Source organism: Marmota monax, unplaced genomic scaffold (genome assembly GCF_021218885.2).
Source record: "Marmota monax isolate L192 unplaced genomic scaffold, Marmota_monax_Labrador192_F-V1.1 WCK01_AAM20220418_F8-fsc00114, whole genome shotgun sequence".
NCBI classification, from domain to species: domain Eukaryota; kingdom Metazoa; phylum Chordata; class Mammalia; order Rodentia; family Sciuridae; genus Marmota; species Marmota monax.
In genome coordinates this window covers 4,017,383-4,043,754 of record NW_026694943.1, presented here as the reverse complement: position 1 = coordinate 4,043,754, position 26,372 = coordinate 4,017,383, and the positions used below count along the sequence as shown (strand labels likewise).

Here is a 26,372-nt window from a genome sequence, read left to right as displayed (position 1 = left end):
AGTCTATTACCGGCATGAAAAGAGCCGGGGAGTTCCACCAGCCGGGTGGGTATGATCCAGCCATAGTGCTCAGCTGACTGCCAAGGGAACAGGGGCCAATTCTGAAAAGCAACTGGTTACTGAGATCCTCACTGGAGGCTCTGTCTAGTTGACACTCTGTGCATCCCCACGGTGCTGGGCAGGATCATCTGGGGATGTGGTGGCATAGATACACCTGGACAGATGGTAAGGACCAGTTCACTCTGGTGGGGCAGCAGTGAGGACTCATCTTGAGGCCAGAAGATGCCCATCTCTGGCTCAGATATGATGACATCTAATCATTCTAAATCACATACTGAGATTAAGTCTTGCAGTCTGTATTTCTAAGTTTATACAAAGAGAATATGTAGCTTAGATCTTATTAAATACAACTCTGGCCCTTAAGACCAAGCTGTCCCCGTGCTAGGAATTTCTAGCCCTGAAAAGCATATTTAAAGGACTGCATGACTATATTTTGTCTAATTTAAAAAAACATTGTTTTGTGGACCCCTAGGAAGAGAAAACACAGAACATGTCATTGAGTGTAATGAAATGATACAGGCTCTGAGAACTGATAGAATACGGTAAATACATTCACTGTGATTTCATTTTTGAGGATTTATGGTAGAGAAAACACTGAAGCGATTTAAGGATAAGAGAAAATTATCTACCATCAAAACCCAAACACCAAGAGTCATGCCCCAGCCAGCGGTGATCAGGAGACCGAGGTCACTCTGGAGGGCTGACGTAGGTGCCAACAGGACTCTAGCGATACCTTGGAACAGGGGACAGCGGCTGCAGCTTCAAGCAGTGGAGCCTCCACCTCCGGTGCTGCTGCTCGCGAAGCCACCTCCTTCCACTGCTGACCATGTTCTTCCGGAGGGAGCGAGGAAAACTCACGTTAAAGAGGTAAAGCAACAGGGCATGCGCTTATACTAGGGAATAGTGTCCAGGGGTGTCACAAACAAACAGGACCATAAAGTCGCACCGTAATCCAAGAGAACACTAGCAACAATTGTATTCACACGTAATGAGACTGGTGGGTTTTGCTTAAAAAGGGAAAATGTGAGATCTATGCATTGTTAAAATAGATTAGGCATTCACAAAAGACCTCAAGTATACAGATGTAATTGTATGGAATGGATTCTTCATCTTGATTAGGAAAAGAAATGAGGAAAATGTAAGATTGCATCAACTGATCAGGTTGCATGCTCAGATTCCAAAATGTGCAACCGTATTTCAAATGTCATCCTTATGTAGCTGGCAGAACAACAAGGAAACTGAATTGTCAGGTAGTGACAAATATGCTTGCGTGGATGTGTGCAGGTGTGTGTCAAGTAAAAATAAAATGAATAGAAATAAAATTTGGCTTCAGTTGAAATATAACATATAATCCTAACAAAAACGTAAAAGTTTTAATTGTGCATTACCTTGAAGGTAAAAAAAGACATGAACCAAAATTCGCTTCTGCTTTATTCTCTGCAGGAGTGACTAGCGCCTCAGGCTTCTCTATTGCTCCACAGCGCCCCCATCAGCAAGACACCTTTGCTGCAGGCCTGTGTCATAGGAACACTCAGCTCACACAGTGAAGAGCTGGGGAGCCTGGGCATTAGGTCACATAGACTGTAGTGTGTCTCAATAAGATGTCAACAGATTTTTTTCCTATCCTGTCTTTAGGAGAAGCACAGTTCCCTTCCCCTTGACTAGGGAATAGACTTGGTGACTAGCTTCTAATAAACAGGAAAAGAGGAAGTGGCAGTGTGTGATTTCAGAAAATAGATCAATAAAACACACCATGGCTTCCTCCTTGCTGTCTCCCTTAGACTGTGCATCCTGGAGAAAGTTAGCTGCCCCACTGTGAGCAGCACTATGGGAAGGTACATGTGACAAGGAGCGAAGGCTTCCTGCCAATTGCCATTGAAGAATTAAACACCACATGCCAACAGCCACATGAGTGCTCCATCCTGGAAGCAGATCCTCTAGCCCCAGGCTACAACTGCCTGAGAGATCCCGAGTGGGGGCCACCCACTACTCTGCTCCCCAATCTGTCCCACAGAAATGTGATAATTCATGCTTGTTATTTTAAGTTGCTATATTTTGAGGATAATGTACCATACAGTAATAGATAACTAAAACACAGACCCGGATTTGGGTCCCTGCCCCAAACACATCATGTGGTTATAGGCGAGTAACTTAATTTTTATAAGTTTCCATTTCCTCATTTGTCAACTGGGCTTAACATTAGGTATGTAAAGTGTTCAGCACTGTAACTGGTAAACAAAAAATACTTGAAAAATGTTATCAACTTTTAAACAGATCTCCACATTCAAAATGCTCAAACATTGGTGCCAACCAAACCTGAATCCGCAGAGCTGCAGCGAGCAGACCCACATCATCTTCTGCAATGAGCCCATTAACATGTACCTCTGGAGAACTACATCTAAGCTTCCCTGTAAAAAATTAAAGGGGGAAAAAAAAAGACTTTCAGCATATTGTCATTTACAACCAATGTTCCTTATAAAAATCCAGCGCACTGAATAATGGTCTCATTTTGCAACCAAGGAAGTCAGAAGGTCAGGGCGCAGCTGCAGGTGAGTCACCTCTGGCACAGCTTTGAGGATCTTGGTTGGGTTCCAGTGTATTTTACATCAGAGAAATGTCCCTCTAAGCTATTAACTGGGATAAACAGAGGTGTGATTTAACAAAGCACCTGAGGCCTTGGGGAATCATATCTCACACTGAACCAGGGGGAAACATCTAGGCACACAATCTCTTCAAACAACTTGAAGCATCATATTGTGACTTTTCTTTTTTCTCAAATAGAGCATTACTAGAGATATAAATACAGTAGTAACTCAAGACAATTCACAGCATACATTTGCAACACTTAGTGCAGAGGCAGCGTAGCCTGCAGATCGGGGTTTTCAAAATGGAAAGGCACTGGTAAGAACACTACTTTTCCCTTCTTAGTTATCACTTGCAAAATTTATGAAAACTTAACACACATGCAAAATACTTTAGCCTACATCCTTCCTTAGAGGAAAGAAATGTTTTTAACAGCAACTTTTCTGAATTAAGAAACTATTGTCTTCTTTCTTTGGACTACTCTACTCTTAAATTATCCACTTTGCTGACAGTCCGTGCAAGAAAGCACAAAAAACACTTAAAAGTATGTGTTTTGTGATGTTCTATTGTCAGATGTATTAAGGGTGTTGGGAAATCATGTCCCTCAGGTATTGTTTAAAGATTAGCAGCACTTCAGTTTTATAAATCATATCTAGGCAAAAGCTAAAGTCAGAGAATGAGAGAGATTTGTTTTGTTTTGTTTTAACCCCTAGAGATCTGATCTTAAGATCTTGCCCATCTATTATGGAAAAGAAATATGCTTTTCTCATTCTTCTGTCTTTAAGTGCTAGAGAAATAAGGCAAAGCTCCATTCCAGGAGTTGGTATCAATTTATAAATGCATGTTCCAAGAACACAATCACAAATACCCATGTGAGTGAAGAATATTTCATCTACACAGTTACACAGTAAAAAATTCCTCCTATAATTTCAGTCACTTGAATGACATGGAGCTTATTAGCAAATGTGAGAATACACTACTTTGAAAGCTGAATGATTGATTGCTGATATGTCTAAACCATCCCACAAATTATTTCAACAAGCAGGATGAGCTATGTGAGGAATAGAGCCAACAAACGAGACCAAGCCTCGTAAAGTCTCCAGCCCAAGATGGCGGGTGGCACACACCACACTCCTCTCTCCTCCCAGCACAAAGTACATCTGGAGTGACTTAAAGGAAATGCATCCAGAGCAGTAAAAAGGGTGCCACGAATGGACCAGAAGTCACAAGAAATTTGTGAAAGTAGCAACTATGACCAGATGGATGAGAAACCAGCATAAAAGAAACTGTAACCCCAATATGAATGGAATCCAGTGACTACGACTGTGTAAAACTCTTTCTTCCTCATGGACCCCTGGAAAAGCTCAAAGCTCAGAGTCAACATGTATCAGAAGAGGATGGACAAAGTGGACATCTTCAGGACACCAGAGGAAGCTAACTTGGCTTCCAAACAGTACTGCCTCTGATTTTCATGCACAGTAGATAAATGTCTGCTACTAGCTAAGTTAATGGTTGACTTATTAAAAACCATGTAATTAAAAATATCAATGACTTAGAAGTACCATATTGCTTTATTTTCCTTTTCTACATTCAAATAAAATTAGTTTATACTAATATGACTTTTTGTGGAAAAAAATGTAAAACGGTTATCTGACAGTGATGGGATCAAAAGTTATTTTTATTTTCTTCTGTATACTAATCTGTATTTTGCCAATTTCCTATCGCGAACATTGCCTTTGTAGAAAGAATCGATGAGATCATAAAACTGAATTTAAAATTCTAAATCCAATGAATTAGAAGCAATTAAGAGTTGTAACTCGGTAGTCAGGAATACATTCTCAGTGAACTTAAAGGCTAAAAAGACTTTAGGAAGGAAATCATTATTTTAGCCCCCTGCCTGTGTGAAGACAGGACTCTACCTGGAAGCTGTCTACAGTCTGGGCCTGAGAGGCACCGGGGGACCAGAGTGCAACAGGGGTCCCTTCTCAAGTCATGGATGGGTCTCTCCACTTCCCATTAAATGCTGTCCTTTAACTCATGGTTCCCCAGGAAAAGTCAATGAAATCACTTTGAAAGACAGCCTTTCATTTACAATATTTTCATGATAACCAAACTTTCTGCAAAAGGAACACGTAAGGCTCACTGCTATGCTGTCCCTAGAAGTCAGAACAGTCCCGTCCCTGATGTGAGCTGTCTGGAGACCACCCTAGGGAGTTTGGCAGAATAGAAGAAGTGCAAGGAGCCGAGGGAAATCTTTGTCTTCCTGTCCTCTCTGCTATACGACAGGAGCTCAGCTCTGGCCTAGGACACCCTTCTTACTGCAAAAGTGCTCTATGAACCCAAAGATCAAATGCAAAGATTTTTTCCCTATTTGGGATGGCAAGTTATTCTGAAATATGTACGCAAAGTTTTAAAATCAGGAAGAACTGAAAAGTAGAAATTAATACAGATAAAACTTTTTAGAAAAACACTATTGATTAGTTTTTCTGTTAAATATACTGATGTTGTAAAATAAAAAGGTAACATGCAATAAATAAAATTAGTACAAGTCATTTAGAATAATTTTGTGACAGTGCCCTCAAGAGTTGCCCTCCTAGCTCATACCACCTGAATCCCACTACTGAATGGCAGTATATTACACTTTTTAAAAACTATATATTCTAAGAAATGAAAAAAGGAATATAATTAAAATTTGAGTGTCAACATATATAGGCAAGCCTTTTGGAATGACTGAAACCAAACCGAGAAGGAATTAACACGGGGCTGCATATTCTAAACGATGTACTCCCTTTAAAAGAGGAAAAAATTAAATATATTTTATTTAGAGCTAATTAACATTTGACATGGAAACTGGCAATAGATTGAAGGGGTTGATCCAAAATACCTAGGATTTCTAGAAAAAATAAAGGAAAGCAGGTAACACATACAATGGGTTTTAGAATCAATTTCAAAAGTTATAAGCAAATATCCTTATTTTATTCCAAATGCATTAGGGTCATGACTAAATAGTAAGCATGCTAATTCCTAAAACTTCTTACGTACTCAGAATCTCACTAGGCTTCTTTGGGCATGATTTTTCAAATAGAACCATATACTCTGCTGAACCAAAGTCTGAAAGCTGTTTTATATTGGAGAGAAGGCAGGAGTGAGGTGGCAGAGGGGGGAGCAGAAGAAGTAGACCAACGTTTATTGCAGCTTACATGAAAGAAGAACTGGACAATTGAGGTATTGTCTCATTTATTTCTCCCAATTGCCTTGTTTCCATTTCATCCACAAGGAAATTGAAGAACAGAGAACTCAAGTGATTTCCTTAAAGTCACACAGTTATAACAGCAATGAAATTCAGTTTAAAAAACAAAACAATAACAACAACAAAAACATCTCTGGTGTGTGTGTGTGTGTGTGTGTGTGTGTGTATGTGTGTGTGGTGTGCAGGGGATTGAACCCAGGGTCTTCAGCATGCCAGGCAAACACTGTACTACTGAGCTACAACCCTAGAATTTTTTTTATTATTATTTTTAAAATGCTTATTTTTTACTTATAGGCGGACACAATGTCTTTATTTTACTTTATGTGGTGCTGACGATCAAACCCCCTGCCTCACACATGCTGGGCAAGCACTCTACCTCTGAGCCACAAACCCAGCCCTTATTATTATTTTTAAAGACAAATCTTGCTTAGTCACCTATGCTGGCCTCCAACTCGCCATCCTCCAGCCTCTGCCCTGCAAGGAGCTGGGATTATAGGGTGTCACCATGCCCAGGCACCAGTGCTCTTTGCTTTAAGTCTGGAAGCCCTAACTCCAAAATCCATGCTCTTTCCTCTCCCCCTTCTCTCACACAAAGGAAGGCCCAAGGCCCCTCAGGATCCTATAGTCCATTACTATGAGCCGTGGGATGCAACCCATGGTCCTTCCCTGATGTCACACTAAAAACAGCTATGTTTGCTTAAAATGATGCTGTAAAGCACTCTGAACCACCGGGCTGCTGTTTTGACTTTGTTCTCTAGGCCTGAGACATAACCAGCTTCCCTGTTCCGAAAGGTCCATCAGCCATAAGGCCTCATACTGGAATACCAAATGGTCTTGCTTAGGGTGGGCTCTGCTCTTTAACAAGCAAGCCGTTCTGAGCTCACACTACATTTCTTCCATTTAAAATAACTTTTAGTAATAAAAGCTGTGATTATTCTTATAGCTAGAAAACAGATCACTGCCATTTACAAACTGTTTTAAAATCTACACATTCAACTCCTGCAACAGTGGAATGAATAGACCCGATGTTGGGTGTAATTGTTTTCTGAGCACTACTTCTGGGACATCAGCCATCAGGAAAATCTCTCCAAGGATTAGATATTCAATAACATGCCTCTGCAGAATTACCTCGCCATAAATCACCGGGTCCCGTCTATTTTCACACAGGGGAAGAGGAGGAGGAGGGACTCTGTACGTTTAGGACGAGATGAAAATCTCATCATGAAACGCTGCCTTCACTCAGCCACAAGGGTATTAAAAGTTTTTCTGGTCTTAAGTTTAAACAAAAACACTTCTCCTTTTAATAATGTTTCAAAGAGCCTACTCGTTGTTTAGAGTGGCAAGAGTATGACAAGAGGAGAAGGAAACTTGCTAATAACTTACTCCTAGGTTCAATTTTCATAGTAATCCAAGTCACTAAGATGAAACTAACTATGAAGAAACGCAGTGCTGTTATGGACGGCACTTGGAACACGTCCACCTGTATAATCAGCGTGGGACTTTTCACCTTGTCTCCACAGCTGCCCCGTCAGCCCTGTCTTGAAGTGGGGACAAGTTCAGGGAAACCTCTCTGAAATGTCTAACTTAAAAACTACAACCAGACTACAATGTGGAGTCCACGTTTACTCACTCATTCAAAGGTCAACATTGACTGAGAGCTTACTATGTGTCAGGTACCATTTTAGGCCCTGGGCATTAAAAAAAAAAAATCAACAAGAAAACTCCAGATAAAATTTAAAATTAACAGAACCAGATACAATTTAAAGTTAACTACTATGAAATCATTAAATCAAAATAGAAGGCTTTGGTCTTTTATGCTCCAGCATGTCCTCCCCTGCCCCCCCCCATTGTGATATTGAAACCTATTGTTTTTAGGAACACCTTTTTCAAAAATAAGAGTTCTAAAAAGAAATGTTATTAAAATTAAGGCAGTTTCACTAAATAAAACATATGTCACATTCATATAATAGAGTTTAAAGGGATCCTAAAAGAATAGTAGAAAAATAGATCTATAGTAGAAAAGTAGATTTAAAAATCTATGAAAGTAGATTCACCTATCTCCAGCCAAAACTGCCCAAATTACTCCAAATATAAATGTCAATAAAATAATAGCACCTCAGAAACACACTCTTTTGGAGGGAGGGATTGAACTCAGGGACCCTGATCTACATCCCCAGCCCTTTTTATTTCTTTTCTTTTCTTTTCTTTTTTTTTTTTGAGACAGGGTCTCGCTAACTTGCTGAGGATGGTTTTGAACTTGCGTTTTCTGCCTCAGCCTCCCAAGTAGCTGGAATTCAGGTGTGTGCCACCATGCTCCTCTGCAAGACCAAGTCCCCCCACACTCCTTCTGTCCTCGTCAGGGGCCCCCACCAACGCTGGGACCTTTACCTGACAGGAAGTCGTGGAAGCAGTTGAGAATAGTGGTTCCTGGTTGGATCCAAGACAGTGGAATCTCTTCAGGCTTAGGTGAGCCCAAGACCACAATGTCAGCCTCTTGAAGCTAAAAGGAAAAAGAGAAATGTTTTAATCATGGCACAAAGACATGACTACCTGCTGGTGTCAGCTGAATCGCTGAATGTAACAGACAACAGTCACAGATCCAGAGTTTTGTTCCAAACCGCAGACGTGGAATCCCACGACTAACTCCTTTCAAGCATGTTAGTGCGAACTGAACAAGCCCAATGCATCCTACAAAGGAGAGGAAACGGAACGGCAAGGATGTCTTCATGGTGGGCACATGGCTATCCACGCTGTGAGCATTATCATCTGACCACAATATCAAGCCAAAGGATAGACCTTTACTGATGGCCACAGGAAAGAGAAAGAAGGGTGGACGAGAGTGGCATCCTGGCTTTGCCTCAGGAGGAAAACAGGGGCTGTGATGGTGAAGTCCGACCAGCACAGTGCTTTCCTGGACAGTGGTAACATCAAGATTTGTCCCTGATGGATTTCTACTATGTCCACAGAAGGACCCTAAAGAGCCAGAGAAAATCTCACTTTCCTTGAGGCCCAAATTCGCCTTTCATCCCACTAATTTTTTTTTTTTTTTTTGGTCTGAAAAAGAGGAAAAAATGCAAGCCCAACTACAAAACGCCTCTAGCACATCCATCCTGCATTTTGATAACGGGCACTGCAGGAACCCACCTGGCAGGAGGGCTGCTTCTAGAATAGGCTAACAGGTTACTCCTGATGTTACAAGAACTGCTGGTCCAGGAACCACAGAGTAACGGATAATTCCAAATGGGTCCACACATAGAGGGAAAGGTGAATAAAGAATATCAGCTAAACTTGCCCAGGTCAGCTGGGTGCTGTTAGTACCATCTCACTGAGTTCCCCACGTATGTGAGGTTGGCTCTACTTCCTATGTTCATTTAGTGGGCAAGGAAACAGAGGCTCACGGAGCTCACATGCCCACGGGTCTGTGCTGTGTCTCTTGGAGATACTCTACAAGGGAGACGGGGAAAGCTGCCTGCCTTCTACTCTCCAGTGCTGATGGTCCAATCCCCACTGGCTTTTCCACGGATGTCACTGCCATGCAACTGACTACAGTCTCTGGAATGAGGCATTTAGAGTGCTAGAAGACATAACCCTAAAATGTGCCCACCACCACGACCACTACCCAACCACCCAACCACCCAGCACAGATGCTCTCTTAGCTGGGTTAGCTGGTCCCTGAAGGTCTAGGGAAACAAACTAGCTCCTCTGCTGAGAATTCTGAACACTGGGCCAGAGAAGGCATCGAGTGATGTCTTTTTCCTTTGTGGTCCTAGGGATAGAGCCCAGGGCCTCACATACGCTAGTTAAGTACTCTGTCACTGAGCTACATCCCCAGGTGTAAATGATGTCTTACAGGAATCTTGGAACAAGAGATGGTAAGGAGGGGATAGAGATGCCCAAGTCCTACCTGATTTATGAACAAAGAACCCAAGATCAAGGCTAGTTTCACATTCCCTTGATACTGAGGAGCAGGAGAACAATTTAAATGTGTGTCTTTTCATAAGGCCAATAGAGCCAATGTTTTTGGTTGGTGCATTATAATTATATATAATAGTGGGTAAAGTCTACTTTTAGAAGGTAACAGCTGGAAAATATGCAGTCAGTTTGATCATACAAATAGGGAAAAGCACGATTGCTTTTCAGCATGTTAGGTTATTAAAGCCCCACAAGCAAAAGAACACACTGAAGTGGTGTTGCACTGAATCTAGAGATTAATCACCATCAAAAGAAAGGAGAAAATCTTTTCAAAACATTCGCCTAAATAACCATTTTTTTTCTATGCTACCGGGTCATAACATGGCCAAACTCCACTACGTTTGCAGCTAATCTCCCCAGGAATCTGCTCCATTCAAGTTGCATACCATCTCTACTGATAGATGTGAAAAACACCTAGACTTTTAGGTGATGTTATATTTAGGGGGGAAAAAGTTCTGGTGGGAGAGGATTTTAAACATCTGTTTTCAAAAGTGTATTTCTTCATTGTCAAGTTCAACCCCAGTAATTCTCAAAAGAAACAAGGATGTTTAAAGCTTGCTGCAGATCAGCAGATGAGAAACTCCACTTTGCTAGACTGTCCTGCACCATAGCAGCAAAACCAGAACATGTTAAGGCCTCTATAAAAAGGAGGTGCATAGAAAGAATGCTGAAATGTTCACATGGGAAAATGCCAAGGACCGAACGTTCACACGAGTCCCCTAAGAACAATTAGGTTTTGACACATGGTGTCTTAGATACAACCTGTTCTTTTCATTACCTATAAATCTCAGGAATCTCACTCCAACCTCTTCACTCCATACTTACACACAACTCCAAAGTGGGCTGTGATAATAATAAGCAACTGGGGGACAGTTGATCCCCACAGAGAAAAGATAAAGAATCCCCTCCCTTAGCAATGATCACATCGTAGATGCTAATTCTTTCTGGAAAGGAAGAGTACTAGCTAGATGCTTCCATCAATAAATAATCCACTGAGGAAGAGGGAAGATTTTAATGAGCTCAAATTCAAGGAGAATTATCTTCTCGCTGGCTGTTCCTGCTTTCCTCTTCCCACATGGGAAAGGCCTTGGCCTGGCTAGAAACTTAACCTCATAACAAAATATTGCTTTCTCTGCCGAGACTGGAGTAGGGTAGCTTAAAGTGAACCACCCACTCCCCAGGCAGAGGCCCAAATGTTAAAACAATACTGAGACACAGATATGCAGACACTGGTGGGGAGTGTGGAGGGACGCCACAGTGATTAGATAATGTGCAAACTATTCTTCTTCAGGCCAATGACTTTCAGGAGGAGCAAGCATCAGAGTAGGAAGGGAGTGGAGTGAGGAACGAAGATGTGATTTCAGAAGTTTTATGAATTACCCATTTTTTAAATTTAACAAATATAATAAACTTAAAAAAGATTTTAGCTAGAACTAGTACTACCCTCTTGGTCAGAAGACAGACCTTATCTTCTGCTATCAGGAGATAAAGGGCACATGTGGGCATCTCAGGTATGAGATGTGTATATACATCAAAAGTTGGAATAGGTTAAAAAAAAAAAGTTGAAATGTTTTTTGTTGTTTTTTTGAAGAATTGTAGTTTCTATTACCTGGGACATGTGATTTCTATATCCTTCAACTGCTGCCAACATTGAATTTCTACTTATTTTTCCTCACACAATGCAGGCAGTAAGTTTGACTAGTATTTAACATCTGGGCAGATATTGGGATTCTTGATCAGCCCCTGTGTTGGCCAACCAGCTGTCACACTCTAGGCAAGGGAGACGCCAGCCACACCCACGTGGTCCCACACTTCAGGTTTCACTTTCTACACTCAGGCTTACGGGAACCTGGATAAGTGGCTCTGGGTATCACATTATGCTCCAGGGCAGATTCTGCACAACACCTTGTACCAGGACATAGAAAGTGTGCACAAAAACCCTATGTCACAAGGGGCTCCTTGAGTATCTCATGACCAAGTCCTAAAAATAATTTAATGTCTTCTTTTACAAAATGTCAGTTTTCCTTTATAAAATGTCAGAATTTCCAGATTCACAAAAGCTTTCTTTCTTTCTTTTCTTTTTGGTACTGAGGACTGAACTCAGGGGCACTCAGCCACATCCTGAGCTCTATTCTGTATTTTATTTAGAGACAGGGTCTCACTGAATTGCTGCCCCCGGCTCACAAAAGCCTTAATAACAGTGGTGATCAGGCTGGGCTAGCTGCCTGGCTGCCCACACACAGTCAGGGGTTTCAGGAAGGCTTCTCGGGAGGGAGGCTGGACTGAGATTGGGATAGAGGGAGTAACAGGAAAGGCAGGAAGAGAGACCTCTGAGGGGAGGCTGGCAGGCAGCTGGTGCACAGGTCTGGACTGAGAAGGTAGGGTGTATGGGGTGCAGGTCTGTACGCAGCAACCCACAGACAGAAGTTAAGACCAGAAGGTTGGATGAGACTCCCCTGGGGGAGAGTGAGAATGGGAAGGACAAGGAGTACATGGCCCAGAGGCCTAGGGGACCGCAGGAAGGGGGCTTCCACACAGGCTAAGGGAAAGGGGAGTGGTCAACACGTTCACAGGACGCCCAGTGGTTAAGTAGGATAAAAACAGAAGACACGTGTGGCAATTAGGAACCCATTCACAACTTCCCCAAAGAGCCACTGAGTCTGGCCCATCTTTTCCCCTCGATAGCACGTTGCCCACACATGGAAATTCCACTCAGGCAGAGCTTTTCACAAGCAGATTACCTGCTTATTCACAATTTTCTGAACTTAGGACATCAAATATCTAATTTGAAATTTACCAAACATCTACCATGCGATGACTGCTCTATCTGTGAATCCGTATCCACGATTTCCTGAAATACTAGGCATACTACAAACCAGGAATGTGCAAATAACTGTGTAACTACTCCACGATGAGAGGTCAAGCCACTCATGTGTTCGTTCAGATGCTGTCATACTCTGGCAAGATAAGACCTGACAACTGCAGCAGAAGGCATTTCCTCTGCTTCGTGCCACCCATGAGCTCATCCTGGGAGGACCTTTTTTCCTTTCAGGAATTGAGTGTGTTTCTGTTTTCCACTCTTGTTTGTGATCAGTAAAACAGATTATTGGCTTTTAAATAAAAGACTTCTTGTAGGGTTATTTCATGAATCAGAATGGACAACTGGGAGTTGTGAGTCTAGCATATATCCACTGGATCCTCCCCTTCAGGGGTAATAAGTGACCTCTGTTTTCCTAACTGTTCCTCTGTTCGGCTCTTACTTCATCGTTCAACTGCCCAATGTGTGAGAAGAGAGTATCGGAGACACTCGGTGGTGTCCAAAATTGCTAGGAAAGACAGTTACTCTTTCTTCAAGTGGGCTTGACGCTTCCAGAAGTTATGACAGATGATACAGGAAAATGCAACCTCAAATCTAGTAAGGGATTCGCTCTGGCCGATTCCACCAAAAACAATTCCCTTCCTCACACTCTAGGAAAAAAGTTTAAAAGTAGGGCAGAGAGAGAGAGTGTGCAGGCAGCGATCCTCCTTCCCACCACAGACTCAGAACCATGGAGAATAAAAAGGAGGAAATGCTCCAGTTACAGTTCCCAGAGCAACAATGAGCAAGCTGAGCCTGGCAGGGGAGCGACAGGCCTGGGCTGCACGTCTGTGCTGCTAGCCACACACTGTACCCCACACACTGGGTTCACATTCACGCCAATCCATGTCGCCGTGGGAAACGCAGCTTTGCTTTTCCCGATGCTTAAGCTTTCAATGCTCAACTCCACATCGCACGTCTACAGATTTGCTGTCCGCATCCCTCTTCCTTGGAGAGCTCTCAGGGTCTCGGTTGCTCCCCTGAGAAGAGAGGAATCCAGGTGCAATAGGAAGGACGGTCCAGGTGGAGTCACGCCACCTGGATTCAAGTTCAGACTCTGCTTCTTATCAGTGACGATAAAGGCCCAGGCTCTCTGGCAAGCAAGATATCCATTTTTCAGGGTTGTAACAGAAATAACAGAAATCTCTGCACAAATAGGAGGTGCTTTTTTATTATAGATTATGTGTAAGACTTTCCCATTGAAAGATTCTAATTCTATATCCTCAAAAAGCACTCACATTACAGTATAGAAAAGTACACAGAAGATGATATGCAAATGGCCCAAGGTGATTCTTTTTTTTTCTTTTGGTCCCAGGGATTGAACCCAAGGGTATTTTACGACTGAGCCACATCCCCAGCCCTTTTTTTGTATTTTATTTAGAAACAGGATCTTGCTGAGTTTATTAGGGCCTCACAAAATTGCTGAGGCTGGCTTTGAGCTCGTGATCCTCCTGCCTCAGCCCCTCAAACAGCTGGGATTATAGACGTGTGCCACGGCACCCAGCCTGAAGGTGATCTTACTAGCCTGTTCTCTGCAGAGCACAGGCCTGGAGCCCCTCAGCTGGGACCATGACAGCTCTCTTTTGTGAAATGTACATCTTGCTTCCCCATCTGGTCCCTGATGACCACAGGATGTATCTGCAGTTGGCTGCAGCTGACTGCAAAGTTACATGGACTGCCTGAAGGCTGACCCTGATCCCACAGTTCAGAGGACAGTTCAGGCTCCAGACAAGGTTTCCAACAGAGAAACAGGACACGACATCAGATTCCACTGCACTGTTTGTCACGCTGGCTCCACCACCCAGGGACCCCAGCACCGTGCCTAATGCCGTCTATGAGAACACATGCCAATCCAATCAACCTCCAACACCTACCACGTCACCCCGTCAGACTGAAATTAGAGCACTTTGCCTGTAAGAAATGGGAAGGGCCTTTGGGGAGGAAGAAATGCAGGGAAAAGTGGAGATAGAGGGTGTTTTCATTGCTTTTCTGCTCACATATTTAATAAGAACAATAGTACATTTCTCCTGGTTTTCAGTTTATCAGCTTAAATTCTGAACCATGTAAGACTAATAAAACTATCAGTTTCCATGGTTCCACTTGATCTCACATGGTCAATAGTTTCACCATGTTTTCTCACAAATGCTTTTCTCAACACTGCTAAATGTAAGGGGCTGATAGTCTGGCTGTTAAAAAAGTACTCACCAGCTGTGTCTCTGGTGTTGATAAGTAAATACAGTGACCAGGCTTCTTGAAGGGAAGTCAAAACAATGGGAACTAACATACAAATATCCAGAAAGAAAGCTCAGGGGCCATGTCACTCCTGTCCACTGAACTACACACTCTCGAGACACCTGGGTATTGGCTCAGCACAGCTGAGAAAGTCCCGTTGAAGCTGACCTGAGGATCCACACACCTGACCAGGTGCCCTCTTAGCAGACACCATCCCTTCTGCAGAGGGAGCTTGCAGGCCTGGTGACAAGTCCCAGGTCCCAGGGAGGAGACAACATTCAGTCTCCTTCACGCTCTTATGACTATGTCTCTGGGATGATAAACAATTGGCATAAAACTCCGATGTTGGCACTTGAGCTGGGAGGTGTCTTTGGTTTTAAAATTTAGAGACTTTATGTGAGTATCTGCCATAAGAGCTGATGTGCTCAGTGGTTTAAAACACAAGCTGTATCACCACCTGAATCCTTTTTATTATATGATCTCTGGAAAAATCCCTCCTCTGAGCCTGTTTCTTCATCTGTAATATGGGGACAATGACAGTTTTGCCTAACAGGGCAGGTGTGTCAAATCACAGAGATAACATTAGTAAGTGCCTGGCCTGCAGAATCCATTCACTCAACTAATGTTAGCCATCATCATTGCCGAATGGTACCGTCCCAAGTGTAGCCTCTCCTGCAAAAAGAAGTGTCCTGTATGTAACTCACTAATCCAAGTCCACGTCAAAAGCTAAGGGCTCCCCAGCCTCATGCCCATCCTAGCACAAACACATTTGGAATTTTCCAGTGCACCTTTTAAAGGCTTTTAGGAGCCATGCTGGGTGTTAAATTTAAACTGGAGAGAGCTCTGTGACAATGTAACCTTGCTCAAACAAAAAATCAGACACTTTGATGCTTCAAATGTGCAAGACCCATATTTTTCCTTTTTCTGTGAGTACTGGTTTTGAGGGTCTCTGTGCTCAAGAGGAGAAACGAGATCTTCTGACCAAAACAAGAACAGTTCTCTCGTTTTTAGGTTCTTTCTTCTGCTCACAGCTGGGATTCACCTGATTTGTTCCAGCTGCAGTCCGTTTTGGTCTCCTCCTCCAGCTGTGCTCTGACCACAGGTTCAGCAGAGACTCTCAAGGGAGCAAGCCTAGTGGTGCCTGCCAACCTCTCGCCGCCAAGGAGCGGGTACCACTCTACCTCGGGAACACCGGGGGCAGAACATCCTCTCTCTTCAGATGGGTTTTGGTGTAACATAAAATCTTCAGGGCAAGGAAGAGGGTTACCTCCAGATCGAGGCTAATTCCCAGTGGCGAAATTGCAGGTGGGTAGCTTTGTCACAGTGAGCGTGAGGGCCTGCATTTGTGTGGAGGAAGTGAAGGAAGCAGGGGAATTCCTCAGCCCTACCACAAAACAGGAGCCCCAGTGCTATGGCTTAGGCTCAGCTGATGGACCGAAACCCAGATCTTCCTCCCTTCCCCACCCCAGGACACCCATGGAACTGCAGGAGGCGTCTCAAAGCCTGGAAGGGACGCACAGGAACAAAGCAGGAACTTATTCTCCATTTTCAACGACCAACTCCAATGAGCACAAGTTATAAAGCTACCAAAACAGAAGGCTATTCTGTTCCTATAGAACTCAGAAGGCAAATCTCAGCTCTATATGCTCCGGCTCCTTGATTTTAGGCATCAATCAGTAATCTACAAGAGCCCATTTTTCTGTTACTATAACGAAATACCCATGATTCATAACTTTATAAAGAAAAAAAGTTTCAGCCGGGTGCGGTGGTGCATGCCCACAACCCCAGCAACTCAGGAGGCTGAGGGGAGAGGATCGTAGGTTTGAGGTCAGCCTGCATAACTTATTGAGACCCTGTCTCAAAATAAAGAATAAAAAATAAAAAGGTCTGAGGATGTAGTTCAATAGTGAGTGCCCCTGGGTTCAATCCCCAGCACTGGAAAAAAGTAGGAGAGAGTCAATTTGGCTTTTGGTTTTGGAGGTTCAAGAGCTTGATGCTGGTTTCTGCTCAGCTCTGGAGAAGGCCTTGTAGCTGATGCAGTCACAGCGGTAGGAGTGCAAGTGATCACATGGTGAGACAAAGTCAGAACAGGGAGGGGCCTACTGACCTCCCACTAGGAGCCACCCCTTAAAGGTCCTATCACCTCTTTTTTTTTGGGGGGGGGAGTATAGCAGGGATTGAACTCAGGGGCACTCAACCACTGAGCCCCATCCCCAGCCCTATTTTGTATTTAGAGAAAGGATCTCACTGAGTTGCTTAGCACCTCGCTTTTGCTGAGGTTGGCTTTGAACTCACGATCCTCCTGCCTCAACCCCCCGAGCCGCTGGGATTATAGGCATGTGTCACTGTACCCAGTAAGGTCCCATCACCTTTTAGCATTGCCACACCGGAAACCAAGCTTCTAATGAACGCTTGGGGGACACATTCAAGCCACATCCAAGCCATAGCAGTAGCCATAAAATACCCTTAGATTTAAGTAGGCAGATAGAGAAAAGTTCCATTTTTATTTCACCAACTCAATGTAATTGTTACTCCAAATATTAAGACCTAAACATATTAATTGGTCAATCGGAGATCCCCAGGAGACAGATTCTGAAGTGGAACGACTCCTAGTTTCTATCATAAGAATCACAGGAAGGATGTGGTCTATGGCTTTGAGGAAAAGGGCTCTTTGCTAACTACCTAAAGACTGGCCACAGCCGGGCACATGCTCTGCTCAGTCCTTCGTCTCTCTGGGACATGGTCTCTTAGGATTCCTTTTCACTGGGATGAACTCACTGCTAGGAGACGTAGACCTCCCATCCCATCCCCCATCATGCACTGGAGGCAGGCCGACCAGGCTTCCCCTGAAGGGCAACAGCCCACACTATTCTATTCACTATCTACTTAACAATGGGATTGACAAGCCTAATTATTTAATTCCATCTCACAACAGCCTATGAGACAGGCAGTGCTGTGATCCCGTCCCGCACACGAGAAAACAGGCCCAGGGCAGGTGAGCAACAGCTGAGGCCCAAACCCAGCGCCGTCTGTCTCCAAAATTAGGGCTCTGATGTTTGAGGACAGAAGTCAATGTACTTGACTGTCTACCTTGGAGAGCAGTTCTTGCTGGGTATAGCGCCTGTCTGATAATTTATAGTCATCCCACACCTGTAAGACTACCTGTATTTTGGGAGGGGGCAGACAGAGCTCTAGGTACTGTAGTCCCATCCTGCTGCCTCAATCCTGCACACGGGCAACTGTGAAGAGCCCCAGCCAGATGTCCAACAGGGGGCCCAATTCTGGGTCAGGGACAAATACAGTCATACTCTGCATAACGACTTTTTTTTTTCTTGTGGTGCTGGGGATTGAACCCAGGGCCTTGTGCATGTGGAGCAAGCACTCTACCAACTGAGCTGTATCCCCAGTCCTGCATAACGACTTTTTAGTCAACGATAGGCCACACACACAACAGTGGTCCCTTAAGATTATGTCACCTAGGGATGTCGTAGCTGTCTATTTACGGAAGTACACTTCCTAATGTTTGCACCATGAATACCTAACAACGCATTTCTCAGAACATACCCGCTGTGCAGGTCACGTGCCTGTCAGCATGGGAGGCAAGTTTTCAAAGATCATGTCCTCCCACATAGTGGCCGCGGTTCCTTTGTCCTCTTCTTTCCCCAGCTCTTTCATCACTGCTGCGAGGGAGAAGCCAAATGGACCATGATCTTAGGTGCCCTTTGCCAGTGTGGGAAGCAGATGGACCAGGCGGTCGTGTGTGGAGGAGGTGGGGCAGCCTGATGCAGATGTGTACGGGCCGGGTAAAGGCCAAAACACTTCAAGGACAAGTGTGGGGAGCCCTGGTGCTTTCTTTCCTTGTTCTTGGCTACACAGAGAAGGCAATAACGTGAAAGCTGGCAGCCTCTGAGATCCACGACAGTGCCGTCACAGCACTAGGGACTTGGTGAGGAAATGGACGCCAAGTCTTAAAGAGAACTTCTTGTAAATGTGGAAACAGGAAACAGTTCCCCATTTCCAGTTTCTCTTGAGAAAAGCATGCCACTTGATCCTTCTCAAAGTTATGATGGGATTCACCCCAAAGTACAGAGTCAAGGTGATTTACTTCCATAATAAAAAAGTACTTTGAAAAATGTCTTTGTTTTTCAAAAATACAGATACAACGAGCAAAGGGATCTGTGACAGCTGTGAAAACTGCCAGAGAAGGCATTTTCTCTTTCTACCACAGCTGTTCAGTGCAGGCAAGGTTTATTTTCCTCTTCCACTAAGCTTCCAAATAGAAAATTTGGGGCCCTCAAGAGCAAAATAGGGGCGAGGATGTAGCTCAGCAGTAGAACACTTACCCAACAAATGCAAGGTCCTGTGTTCCACGCTCAGCACCAACCTACTCACAAAAATAGCACTCTTTTATTTTCTTGAGTAGGCTGCCACCATGTGGCCACCACTAAAAATGCACACAGCTTTGGTAATTTGCAAGACCACATTCCTGAGCTGTCCTAAAACAAGTAAGCATTGCATCAATTAGATCCACCTGCTATGCAAACAGTCCAACTCTCAGCCGCAGACACCCGCTGTCCCTGGCAGAGCTGCAACTCACTCCTGACTTCTTCTCTCATCCCTACACGAGGAACATGTATTTTTAGATCTTGTTCTACAGACAGCAGTCTCCCCTTATCCAAGGGGGACACATTCCAAGACCCCCAGGTGGATGACGGAAACCTTAGATGAGCCCTATATATACTGCTTTTTCATACAAATACATCCCTTGATAAACTTTCACCTTTTCACTTAAAGGAGGCAGTTCTCAGCTTCCTCCACAGCTTCTCTGATTGCCAGCACCACTGCTCCCACGCTTCAGAGCCGTTATTGGGTAAAACGAAGGCCAGCTGAACACAAGCACTGCGATGCCCCCACACTGGGTCTGATAACCAAGACGGCTACTGAGCGACAAGTGGGTGGGCAGCGCATTCAGGGTGGATGTGCCAGACGACGGGGTGACGCGTCCAGGACAGCGTGAAGGGAGGAGGTGCACGACTTCGTTGCACTCCTCGGAACAGCACACGATTTGAAACATGAATTGCTTATTTCGGAATTTTCCATCTAATATTGTCGGACCTCAGTTGAACCCAGATAACTGAGAACACTGGGAGTGAAACTGCAGCTAAGCAGGGACTCCTGTAATGTATCACGTTACATGTGCTCATTTTATTTAACTTTGCTTTGCTTAAAATGCACGAGCTGCACTATCCTTTTCTGAAATGAAACACTTAAGGAAATATTTCAGACGTGAAAATAAAAGAGTAATGTAACACACCTAGACACTGGTCAGGGAAAAGATAAAATGCACATGCTCCACACATCTCCTGACTCTGAAAAAGTCCATTAAGCTAAAGAGCCAACTTTCTCTTTTAAGGTATCCAACTTTAATAATGTTAGAAAGTAACTCAAAAAATGCTAAAAATGACAAATGACTCGAATTTATTTATTTATTTAGGTACTGGGGATTTAAACCAGTGGCACTTTACTACTGAGCCACATCCCCAGCTCTTTATTTTTAATTTTTCTCTTTTTTGAGAGAGGGTCTCACATATTAGTTCCTTATTTGCCCCTGGATTTCTAAAATAATTTTTTTTTTCAATTGCTGGTAATCAACTCTTAAAACAAAACAAAAAAAACCTGTTGTGATCTAGGAGTTCACTTTGGTTAAGTCACAGTATGCTGAAAAACACCATTAATTTAAGTGTTGCCAGTTCACTATCTCACGCACCCCCCTTTCATACTCCAGACATTCATGAGTAGCAATGTTTAGTTTCTTCTTTACAAGTTATTATTTCATTAAAGTTCACTCAAACCAACACCTTGAAAAAGTCAAAGAGGCTTAGCATTTTTTCTTCAGCAAGTATAAATAAGAAATACAACACATTAAATATTAAAATGAAATTTAAGAAAGTGGGAAGAGGGCAAGAACACAACTAATTCAAAGATGGACGGTTAATACCTGCTAAGCCCTAAGTGCAGGCCAGGCAGTCTAGTCTAAGCGCTGTGCAGAGGCTGCCCCCTTGGCCAGCAACCTCACAAGGGAGCCAGCGTGACCAGCTTCATGCACAGTGGAAGGTCTTACTGAAGGTCCCCCTGTGGGTAAACGGTCAAGCCACGTCTGGTACCCAAGAGAACAAGATAGGAAGAGAGACTAAGATGGAAATCCAGAGAAGAAAAAGGAGGAGAAACTGAGTCCTTGAAGGAGGGAGGGAAGGACAGGGTCTCCCCCACCTCCTGTCTGCCAGGATGGATGCTCCTCCCCCCACCCCCACGCTCAAGGTCACATGCAGGGTGATAAGCCATCCCCACTTCAAGGTTGTCAATCCACTCCTCTTTCTGGTTCTCTGATTTGGAGTTTTGATGAAGAATAACAAAGGGAATAAAAAATAATTTTAGTATTAAAAAAGAAAGGACATGAAGGTCCCTGGGTCTCCCTCCTTTCCCTTCCATTAACACGCTGCCCACATTTTTCTGATTTCATAGTTCCCAGGCATTTCTTCATAGTTTTACTTCATATGTTCCTGTAGCATAGATTTAGACTTCTATAAATGGTGTGGTAGGCAATATGCCCTTCTGTAATTGGCTTTTTCTTCCCCTTCACTGAATGCTATTTTTAAAGATTCTTCTATTGATATTTATAGCCCTAGGTTATTAATTTTCACTGTGTGCACATCATTCTGCTTCAAGCATGACTATCTATATACTCAACCTACAACTGCACTGATTTATCCATTCACCCTCGTGGGCACTGGGTCACCATTCATGTTAATGGATGATAAACATGCTGCTTTAACCATTCTTTTCTTTCCTACTTTTTTTTCTTTTTTTTTTTTTGTCTGTGTGGAGCTGGGGATGGAACCCAGGGCCCTGAGGATGCTAGGCAAGGCTCCACCACCGAACTACAGCCCCCTCCCCTGAGCATTTTTAAATATATCGTCTTCTTGTACGTATTCCCAGAGCTTGTCTATGACACATTTTCACAGTGAAATTTCAGGGTTGAAGGGTGTCCTTCAACTCTATTAAATAGCTTTTCAAGGTGCTTATTTCAATTTAAATCCCTTACAGCGATACGTGATTCCCTACAGCTCCACAAATGTCAGACTGTCACCTGTTTCCCAATATGACTAGTGAACTTAAACAGGAAGCCAGGGAACTTTTCATGTGTCTTTTAATCACCATGATCCTCACCTATGAATGGCCTGTTATTTGCCCACTTTTCTATGGACTGTCTTTTTCTTTCTGACTTAGAGGAGTCCAAGATTCTAATTACCAGCTAAATGTTCGCTGTAAATATCTTCTAGCCTAAACCTGTCTTTTCACTTTTTTACATGACTTCTTTTCAGAAAAGTGACTTTTTTTGTGTGTGTCTGAATGCAGTCTAATTTATATACCTTTTATTTAAGTGTTGTGCTTTCGGGGTTCTGTTTCTGATGAGTGTTTAGTACTTCTTAACTAAGCAATTTCACTTTTTAAGTATATACATTAAGGAGCAGGAATTGGCAAAGAAGCTGTTTGTTTTTGTAAATAAAGCTTTTTATTTTTCAGTACTAGAGATTAAACCCAGAGCATCACACTGGTTAGGCAAACACTCAACCATTAAGCCACATCTCCAACCAGGCTGATCCAGAACTTGCCATCCTCCTGCCTCAGCCTCCATAGTAGCTGGGATTACTGTCCCAAGTCAGTAGTAAATAAAATTTTACTGGAATTTAGCCACACGAGTTTACAGGGTAGACATTTTGGGTCTCTTAAGCTGTCCTTTCTATCTCAGCATCTTAAAAGCATACTCCTATATTTTTTTCCTAGAAGACTTACAGTTTTGCTTCCCACATTTAGATCTTTAATCTAGAAGTGATTTTTTGTTGTTGTTGTTCAGAGTGTCAGGCTGGTACTTCTGTTTTATCCACATATGTAACTAGTTTAAAAAGCATCATTTTTTAATTGTCAGTCCTTTCCCTATTGACCAGGAACACCTGCTCTTAAGTTTCCAAAGATGCATGAATCTGTTTACAAGTGTCTTTTCCTCTAATAGTCTATCTAATTACAATGAATATATTAATTCATACTAAGTTGAGGAACCCTTATCTGAAATGATTAGAAGTATTTTAAATTTTGGAGATTTTAGATTTGAAATTATCTGCATAGATGAGTTGGTTGAGCATCCCTAATCTGAGAATCCAAAATCTAAACTCTTGAAACTTTTTGAGTATCACATCAGTACAAAAAGTTTCAGATTCTGGAACATTTAGACTTTTGAATTAGGGATGTTCAACTTGTACACGCATGGATAGGTCTCCTACTTACTATTTTTGCAAAACAGTCTTATTTTGTCTTCTATGCTTCCATGAAAACTTTTGAATCAATTTGTCAAATTCTACAAAAAATATCATGCCAGGATTTTGATTAAAATGTATAGATTAATTTGGAGACAACATAGTCTTACCTGTGAACATAGTATCTCTGCTTTGTTTTCTTAGTAACTTTCACTACAATTAAATAATTACTTTAAAAAATTTACATACAATTTTCATTAATTTCTTTTCCTTCTCTTTCTTTGTATTACTGTATTATCTAGAAATTCCAGTACAATGCCAACAGGCCCTCTTGTCTTTCCTAATTTTAAATGTGTCTAATATTTTCATTATTAAGTGAGGTTAAGAAACTCCTTTAGTTCGAGTGGGTTTTAAAGAAAAACTCATAATGAATATTAGATTTTTTATCAAATGAGTTTTCTATACATACTATGGTAAGAACAGTTTTAAATTTGATTTTCAATGTTAAATCACCCTGGCAAACCTAAAATAAACCAAATTCAGTGGTATATGATTTTATAAGATTTTCTCATGACTATTTCATCTCTATTCACAGATAAAATCAACCTGTTAATTTTCCTTAGCATGTTGTCCTTATGTGCTTTTGATACTCATAAAATGAGTTAGGACATGTTCCTTCTTTTTCCACTCACTGGAGAAAAGATGAGATTAGAACAATCTGTCCTTTGATTTGTAAAACCACCTGCTGTCTTTTTTTGTTTGCTTGCTTAGCAAGAAGACTGATTTAATGTCTTCAATGGAAATATGCTATTCAATTTTACCTAAGTCCACTTGGTAAGTTACATGGAAAGTCTTCATTTCATACACATTTTCAAATTCACAAGAGTAACAGTGTTCATAGTCTCCTTTTTAAAAAGCAATTTCTATTTCTGTGGTTATATTATTGGTGCCCTCTCTTTATCTTATTTTGGCCTGCGGTATGGCACTCTTTTCCAAGAACCAACTTTTGGCTTTGTTGATAATCTGTCACATATGTTTTCTATCGCACTAATATCTGCTTTTAAAGACTCCAAGTTGCTCTTTCTCTAACTCCTGAAGTTAAGTGCTGTTTGTCCACTTCTAGTCCTTCCTTCTTCCTAGTATAAACGCTCGAGGCTGCATGTTTCCCACATGGAATTTACCTTGCTTTGAAGCTGGGGTGTCTTCCACTGGGAGATCATTGTCATGGACCCTTTTCTCTGGAACAGGCATTGAAGTGCAGCTTCCAAAGATCCATGAGCCCCTATCACCAAGACCTTCTTTCCATCTAAGCTGACACCTAACAACCAAATAAAAATTAAACATTATAAGAGAAGCCCAGATCTTTGCTCCCAGATAGACATAATTTAAGGAAAAACATTCTTTTAAAACTTGGCTCTTCAGCACCAACTCACAGAGACTATGAACCAGGAGTGGCACATTGTAATTAACAGAAATTCTCAGGTTACATCCTCTCAGTTCCACTCTCACTGCTGACGTTGTTTCTACAACGCGTTACTATGTTTTACTAGCCATACTTTCAGAATTATCTGGTAAAGAGGCTTGGAATCATCCATCTTGATAACTCAGATAATGTAAAAACACCATTTGTATGAATTAACTCACAGTTCTGAGCCCAACGGTTATTGTCCAAAGGGTATAGTCTGAAAGTCAATCTTTGAACACAACTGCTGTGTATTTGTAGATTTTTGTTTTCTTTATGTTCGGGTAGGGAAGGGGCATCTACCTCTTTTCTATTCAAATTGGAGAAGTGAAAAATTTAGTTAGTGGAACTTTTATGTCTTCAGCTAGAAAGCCCCTAAATAATAAGATCTCAGTATTAATGTATTTATTTCCATTTTGGTGACATGAACTTTTCCTTTTGACTTGTAGGTCAAAAGGACAATGATGGAAATGAAGTCATGATTACTGAAAAACATATTGCTCATTAATAAGTCCCAGTCTAGATTTCTGGGTTCTACACTACATCAACAGCTTCTTCATTTCCGTCTCAAATGAGTCTTATCTAGACTTAGATAACAGATTTGAGAAATTGAAACCTGAAATTTCTCTGTGGTTATTTCAACCATTTCATGAGAGAAATGGAAAATGTTTATAACAGACTAACATTCATTTCTGCCATTTTCACTTTCATATTCTCATATAATCAATCATACTAGAAAAAGTTTTCAGTTATTCATTTGTATCTCCCGAAAGAGAAAAATAAAGTCAACATTAAATATCACTCTGTGCTTCAATTAGAATCTTTCAGAAACAAATCCTTATTTTAAAAATAATATAATATTTAAAAAATCCTTATTTTAAAAATAACAGCAATAAATAGAAATTGGCATTCTCAAAGGAGCATCATACCTGATTTTCCAAGAAGTTCAATCACAGCTCTGGCAACAGGTGAGACGAAACATTCATGGGCATCCCCACGTACCAGCTTCCCCAGGTTGATATCAGTCACTCTGAATTGGAGAAGAAGGGAGGTGTTATGTGAAAACCCTAGTCTCAAACCACTTGACAGTAATTCACATAACCCTATGGCCAGGTTTGATGAAAGAATATATTAAATGAGAGTTAAAGGGGAGGCAGGAAGCGAAGGCCAATATCTTCTTAAAGCAGCCCCCCAAACTCCTCCCCCTGCCCCTCCGTGGGTATTCTGGTTCTGTGCACACACCAAGGACAGCACAGGACAGCACAGGGCTTCCCCTCACAACCACAGGGAAGGGTGCTCTGTTACTATGCTGTCTACTTTCCAACCTCAGACCAGTAAACTTGGGATTCACAGATCTGACCCCCCACGTGACTCAGTAGTCATCTCCTTGGCAAATCAAGGGGAAAAAAAATGAGTGATCACATGCTTTCGATGGCTTCTGTGCCTTTCCTTGTTCAAATCTAGGAAGAATGCCAGGCATAGTGGTGTATGCCTGTAATCCCAGTGACTTCCAGTGATGTGGGAGGCTGAGGCAGGAGTATCACAAGTTGGAGGCTAGCCTCAGCAATTTAGCAAGACCCCACCTCAAAATAAGTGGTGGAGCACCCCTGGGTTCAATATCTCCAGTACCACAAAAAAAAAAGA

At 42.3% G+C, this 26,372-nt stretch overlaps 1 protein-coding gene across 4 annotated transcripts in view; it reads right to left on the bottom strand.

Moving 5' to 3' along the window:
• The window catches only part of Mthfd1l (methylenetetrahydrofolate dehydrogenase (NADP+ dependent) 1 like), a 190,308-nt gene that overhangs the window by 149,393 nt on the left and 14,543 nt on the right, over positions 1 to 26,372 (bottom strand). For all 4 annotated transcript variants that reach the window (XR_009225227.1, XM_046427404.2, XM_058573639.1 and 1 more), the window contains exons 6-10: positions 25,658 to 25,758; positions 24,448 to 24,584; positions 8,282 to 8,393; positions 2,377 to 2,468; positions 794 to 891 (exon numbers count right to left, since the gene is read on the bottom strand). Coding sequence is in view for 3 of the 4 variants with exons in the window: in XM_046427404.2 (XP_046283360.1) it covers positions 794 to 891; positions 2,377 to 2,468; positions 8,282 to 8,393; positions 24,448 to 24,584; positions 25,658 to 25,758 (540 nt within the window). In the remaining variant the exon portion in view is untranslated. The remainder of the gene's footprint in view (positions 1 to 793; positions 892 to 2,376; positions 2,469 to 8,281; positions 8,394 to 24,447; positions 24,585 to 25,657; positions 25,759 to 26,372) is intronic.